A 7,045-nucleotide genomic window follows, 5' to 3' on the forward strand; every position below is an offset into this window, starting at 1 on the left:
AAAAAAAATCAGGATTACTTTACTGGAGATAATGCTTAGAACGTGAGAGTTGTTGATATTGCCAAACGTTAGAAGCCACGAAAGCTGGAGCTTTTGGCTGATTGATGGACGATTTCGATGTTGTCTAGTGAAATTTTTTGAATTTAATTAGGATTGAGTATGTCATTTTGGGGTAGACTCCAAAGGGAAGAAGTGACTTTATGAGTTACTATAGATTCGTGCGACAACCTCACTCTATTGATTCCGTCCCCAAAAAAAGTCCCCTACATAGATTCTCCTCCAGTCTTACTCTTATTTCTTTGTTTGGCTAGAATACCTTTGATTTCGGAATAATACCCAACGCTTGGAATTTGGAGTTGGATATCCCATGGCTTGGGCTAGAATGATACCTTTGGATTAATTCATCTAAATACACATCAAACTATCTTTAGTGTCCAGCGAGCAACGCTTCTCTGATAAATAAGGAGCAAGAGGATTTTCATATTTGTGCCTACACATCTCTCTTTCCCTCTCTCTCTCTCTCTCTCTCTCTCTCTCTCTCTCTCTCTCTTTCTCTTTCTCTCTCTCTCTCTCTCTCTCTCTCAAGATGACAGTCGAATTCAAGGTCAAGCTCGTCGCCAAAGAAACCATCAGGCCGTCATCTCCAACACCAGACCACGAGAAAAATTTCAAGCTCTCCGTCTTCGATCAACTCACTCCCATCCTCTACACCTCCGTCCTCCTCTTCTATGCCTCGAACGCGAGCACCTCATCTCGCCACCAGTCGAGTCGTCTCAAGTCGTCGCTATCGAAGGTGCTCGCTCACTTCTACCCCCTTGCCGGGAGGATCAGGGACAACCTCTACATCGACTGTGATGACAGCGGCGCCGAGTTTGTTGAAGCCAAAGCAAACTGCCCTCTCTCCCATATCCTCGACCGCCCCTGCCCGGCCTTGCTGCGTAAGCTCCTCCCCATCAACACCGAGTCTCCAGAGGCCTCCACCGGACGCCTCATGCTCATCCAGGCAAATACCTTTGGCTGCGGTGGCCTCGCCATTGGGGTCTGCCTCTCCCACAAGATCGCCGACGCCACCACCCTAAGAACCTTCATCAAGGGGTGGTCCGCTGCTGCCTTCCTCGGTGAAGTCAGCGCTGGTATTGAGATCCCACCGCTAGACACGGCGTCGGCGCAGTTCCCGCCGCTGGCAGAATTAGCTGCCACCTCACCCGTGGTGGTGCTCCCGAAAGTGAGGTGCACGACGAGGAGGTACGTGTTCGATCCCACCGAGATTACCCCGCTTGCTGCCAGTGAGGCCGTGCCGGAGCCAACTCGAATTGAGGCCGTGGTGGCCCTCGTGTGGAGGTGTGTGGCCCGAGCTTCAAGGAAGAACGATCCTGGGCGGCAATCACTGCTGTCCCAAGCGGTGAACCTCCGGGGAAGGCTCCCAGAGCCACTCCCGGAGACCACGGTGGGTAACTTCGTAGGAGGTTTCAAGGTGGAGATCGTCCCCTGGGCGGAGGAGAGCGAGATAGAGCTGAAGAAGTTGGTGAGCCACATGAGGGAGGCAAAGAGGGAGTACTTCGCGAGCTACACACCAAGGTTGAGCGGTGGCGGAGAGAGCTGCCTGGCGATAGTCGAGGCTGCCGCCAAGTTCGGCATGCTGATCAACAGCGGAGCCGTCGACTTCTACAACTGCAGCAGCTGGTGCGGGCTCGGGCTCTATGACGCTGCAGACTTCGGGTGGGGGAGGCCGGCATGGGTTAGCCTTGTGGGTGTAGAGTACAAGAACAGCATTGTCCTGGTGGACGCGAGGGACGGCGACATGGTTGAGGTCTGGCTGACGTTGAGCCAAGCCGACATGGATGCGCTTGACGCCGACGGGGAGCTGCTCCGTTTCGCTTCCTTGAACCCCAGCGTCTCCGGCTCGTCCATTCCGTGAGAATTTATTGCTCTGAGTGTGTAAAAACCCGACAAAATATCACATAGAATTGTTCAATATCGACATGGCATGACAAGATAGATTCCGAGATTCAAAAGGATACAAACTAGAAAAGAACAAATCTGGTGAATAAAATTAATACAAACTCGAATGAGCTTACTTAATTTTTTTCTTTTTTTGGGGTGTGGACGCGTGGTTGATAGATAACATAGAGTAATTCCACCATGTTTATAGTTTACTCCTTCTGTTGTCTTGTGCATATGCACGAGAGAACTATTTTATTTGTAATTACCTTTTCCATATGTATAGAGGATCTCTCTCTCTCTCTCTCTCTCCTCTTCCTCATCTGTATCTTCATTTGTAGAATGTGTAAAATGTCACTTGCTCTATGACCTGTAATGATTATAGGTGTGCGCATGGTTTGGGAATCGAGAAGAAGCTAAACTTTTTTTTTTTTTTGGTCGGTAGAAGAAACTAAACTCATTCGGTGTTTTTAAGGGTGTTTTTAATAGCCTAGATAGATAACTCTGGATAAGAAATAAAATATTCTCCCCCGCGCCTAGTTATGTACTCTTGATGGAACAAAACTGGAAAACGTCGAATATATATAACATCTCGAATGGGGGAATCGTGGGCGATCTCGATATGAAATTAAAACACGAAAAGAGAAAAGAGAAAAGCTTCAATCGGCTCCAAGAGATACACCTAGCAACACATCGATCGATGGAGTTCTCTATATTAACACCGCTGTGCAGAGTGGGGATCCTTATAATAATGCACTTACCATGTGCACTTTAATTGGTGAATTAGTGCGTTTATTTCTTTTCCAAAAAAGTGAAGTTTTCTATTAGATTTCTTTTCAAATATATGCGAGAGATACACCTACCAAAGTTTCCACTTCGGTTGTACTGTGACGAAATGTTAAGCTTGCATGCCGCTAAGACATAGGGTTTTCGGCGGATCTTGCCCAGGTTTTGGTCCTCCATCTCATGATTTTAAGCCTTCTGAACTAGACTTTTTGACAATCAAAGCCTTAATCCAATTTCTTCTCGGGCCTTTAGCACTTCGTTACTTGACCCTATACCCGCTTGTGTTACCGATAATGTCTGTTGCCATCGTTCTTCATCGTGATTCTTGGTTTAAGCTTCAAGAAACTGATGATCAAATCGAGCTCATGACATAGTGATTGAGTTAGATCCTCAGTTACACTTTACTAGACTATACTGTTAGTTCTGATGCTTGTGCTCCATCGTGAGCTTGCTTATAAACTTAATGACCACTACTATTGCACAACCAGAATGTCTCAGTTCTAGAGCTCTCTAACTGTACAAGATATGCAATGATCTTGCTGTCAACAGATGAGGACACCAATTTGGCTTGCAGTTTCGGGAACTTGCTTGCTCCATCCACATCATGGTCCTCCGCAAAAAATGACGGTCACAGCTTGGAATTCTCTTTGCTCAATGACAAATAGTTTCCTAAGGTATCTTTAGCACAGTCCTCCTAGTCCTAGTACAGTTCCTCTACTGAACTGAGAAATTTAGACCACTTGTCCAATTAATTTGTGCAAATTGAAGAGGCGAATGTGAGAGAAAGCCCTTCAACGGGTAACTTCACTTGTATAGATTACAAACTCGGAACATGATTCCACTTTAAACAAATACAAAACCGAAAGACTTGGTGGTCATCAGTCTTTTTGTTTGGCACTTTTATTTTTGGGTGGACCCATCTTGCTTTGGGCAGTTCTTCGAGTAGCTTCTTGATTATCTAATTTTGATGATAAACATAACATATCAAGTCAATATCCGTCGCCTTGTCTTTCTTTGCCGCATATCAATGTTTAACATTGTCCCCCCATCCTTTCCCTTTAATAATCTTGGACATGAGTGTGAAGACCCGGCTGCTGTTATGAGCTCATGAAAATTCTTATAAGCTTTATGGTCCTGACTCAAAGCAGTTTGTATTCGGTTGGTAAAATTCAAGCGAGTGACATTTAGTTCTTGAGGTGTTATTCCCCATTGCTCTCGACCTAAAGTAGTTTGTACGCAATTATTATAATTCGAATGGATAATACCTAATTCTTAAGTTAGAAATTCCTAGTGCTCCTCGAGGGGTTCATATTTTTTTTTTGAAAAAGTGAAGATGAGAGGTGCAAGTAGGCTTATTGGCTGAAACTCACTCGAACATACCGAATGGGTCAAGAACTCATGGAACCTAGCACTCAGATCAAAAGTGCTAGACTAACAAAGATAAAAATAAAAATGAAAAATGAAAAAAGAAAAAAACTAATATAAATCAAAACTAACACGTTTTCGGAGTTATTAGACTATATTCTACGAAGATAAAGAAAAGAAAATAAATAAGACTTGATATTTTTTTTGTGATGTAACTAACACAGCTTTGAAACTACAATCTCGTGCGGTTTAATTTAATTACACCATCAGGAAAAGTCCATGGAGGGGGCTTCGCGTGGTGCTTGTAGGGCGACGCATGGGGGAAAGAATCATATTCCTTATGGTCCAAACCGGCCCATTCCTATCATCATCAATTTGGCATGCATTTATAAAAAAAATTGAGGACTTTAGGGAACGGATTGGCATAACTAGAATAAAAATTCACTGGACAGGGACTGGAAAATTAAGACATATATCAACTCTCCCTAATTATTTAGCATAGATTTTGTCTTAATTTGACCATTGATTATAGCACTAGCTTGCATGCCGGTACAATGTTTTCATTTTTCGAGTCTCTTGACTCTCTTTAGTGTGGAACCCGTGTTAATATTTTCACTCCCGAAGTTCTATAGTAGGTTACGCGGTCAAAAATAGAAAAGAACTCCCGCAAGAGCCCTAATTACACAAAGAAACACCATATGACAATCAAGTTGGAAAATCTATGATTGTTTGTAATTCTCCCAAATTTTTCGTCAAGTATTATAGGCTCAGTGTTAGGTTTAGGCGCACAGAATCAATGGAATAGAGAGTAAAAGACAAGAAAGAGAAATTGAGGCTTAGGGTTTATCCCGACTCACCCTTAGACTAAGATTACATCTAGTAGATGATTCCACTATAATTAATACCTCCCACATCTTATAGGCAACAATAACTATTCATGAGGTTGAGCAAAACTACCAATAAAGCATGAGTTCAAAATATGAAAGTCCTTAGGTGGCTGGGGGTGGGGCAACGCCCTTAGACCCCCGCCTTTTTGTTGATGGGGAGTATGGACCACGCTTTAACACTCAGCTAATAAAATACACATCAATTTTTGCTTCTCTTGATGAAGTTTTTAGTACATATTGGACCAGATGTGACCTTGCATTTGGACCTTTGATATGTGCCGAGATTATCTATTGCTTTGATAAAACTCCATTTTGAGGCACGTTCAAGTGAAGGTTTTATGTGTTTGGCGTGCATTAATTTCATACTAAGTTTAGGTTGCCGAATATCGACCATTGATTATAGCACGCGCTTGCATGCCGATATAGTCTTTTCATATTTCGACTCTCTTGACTCTCCTTAGTGTGTAACCCTTGTTAACTGTTGTGACTCCCGATGTTTCTTAGTAGGTTAAGCGGTCAAAAACGAAAAAGAACTCCTGCAAGAGCCCTAATTACACTAAGAAACACCGTACAAGGCCCAAGTTGGAACACAAATCTATGATTGCCTGTAATTCTCCCAATTTTTTTCTCATCAAGTATTATAGGTTCAGTGTTATGTTCAGGAGCACAGAAAAAGAGTAAAAGACGAGAGAGAGAAATCGAGACATAGGGTTTATCTTGATTTACCCTTAAATTAAGGTTACATTTTGCAGATGATTCAACTATAATTAATGCCTCCCACTTCTCATAGGCAACGATAGCTATTCATGAGTCTAACCAAAACTACCAATAAAAGATGGTTCAAAATATAAACATCCTTTGATGGCCGGGTGAGGGGACAGCCCTCTTGGATTGCCATTTTCTTTTTCTTGTTGATGGGGCGTATGAATAGCATCTTAACACTTAGCTGATAAAATACACTTTAACTTGAAATCTCTAGATGAAGGTTTTAGTACATATTGGACCAGATGTGACCTTGCATTTGGACCTTTCATATATGTCGAGATATTTATTGCTTTGATAAAACTCCATCATTTCGAGGCATGTTTAGGTGAAGGTTCTGTGTGTTTGGCCTGCATCAGTTTAATAATGAGTTTAGGTTACTGAATAGCGGTCCACCTTCTGACCAAAAAAAAAAAAAAGAAGAAGAATAGCGGTCCATCTCATCGTGCACTACGTAACAAAGCGAAATCCGCGAGCCGACCGAAAATAGTCACATTTGGAATATGTACGATGCTGTTCATTTGTACGAATCAAGGTTCATGAGACCGAAAGCACTCGGTACAAGCGCAGCTATCTGTCAGAAATATAGAAGGCCTGAAGTTTGGGAGAAAAATGTGTATTGCTTTTCTCTGTCTCTTGCAGTATGTAATTACAAACTATTTGTAATACAAAGTGTCTAAATAACAAAAGAATAAAAATATACACAATATTCTAAAGATGTATATAAAATATTCCCTATAATAAAAAATCAATTAAGATCAATCTGTATCGGCAACAGTATCTTCAACACTCCCCCTCAAGCTCGGCGGTCTATAAACATCGAAGACGCCTAACTTGTTTAATAGATATGAATGTTGCCTCTGATATAAGGCCTTGGTAAAGATATCCGCGGGTTGCTCTGCTATTCTTATCCCTCTTGTTCTAATCACCCCACTCTAAATCTTGTCTCGAATGAAGTGACAATCAACTCTATATGCTTTGTCCTTTCATGGAATACTGGGTTCATTGCAAGCTTAAGGGCAGCATCATTATTACAAAATAGGACAGTGGGCTCCTTTATCTGTACGCCAAGGTCTTGAAGGAGGCCTTTTATCCATACTATTTCACAACTAGTCTTCGCCATTGCTCGGTATTCTGCCTCAGCGGATGATAAAGATACATTTGACTGTTTTTTTGTCTTCCATGAAATTAGAGAATCCCCTAATTTTATACAGAATCCCGTGACTAATCTTCTACTCATGGGGCAAGTAGCGTAATCAGTGTCACAATATGCTGTCATCTCCATATTGTTGTCTCGAGATAGC

General features: G+C 42.3%; 1 protein-coding gene across 1 annotated transcript; it reads left to right on the forward strand.

Annotated features, from left to right (window-relative positions):
* The first annotated feature begins 469 nt into the window (after positions 1–469).
* LOC104415721 (BAHD acyltransferase At5g47980) lies at positions 470–2,126 on the forward strand. Its single transcript, XM_010027062.2, has one exon. It carries the CDS (start codon positions 587–589, stop codon positions 1,916–1,918), a length of 1,332 nt encoding a protein of 443 aa, XP_010025364.1. The 5' UTR covers positions 470–586; the 3' UTR covers positions 1,919–2,126.
* The last annotated feature ends 4,919 nt before the right edge of the window (positions 2,127–7,045 follow it).

The sequence above is a fragment of the Eucalyptus grandis genome, chromosome 8, assembly GCF_016545825.1.
Source record: "Eucalyptus grandis isolate ANBG69807.140 chromosome 8, ASM1654582v1, whole genome shotgun sequence".
Taxonomy (NCBI): Eukaryota; Viridiplantae; Streptophyta; class Magnoliopsida; order Myrtales; family Myrtaceae; genus Eucalyptus; species Eucalyptus grandis.

What these genes read in the sequence shown, in the direction of transcription:
- LOC104415721 (XM_010027062.2), top strand. Translation starts at nt 587, where the DNA reads ATGACAGTCGAATTCAAGGTCAAGCTCGTCGCCAAAGAAACCATCAGG.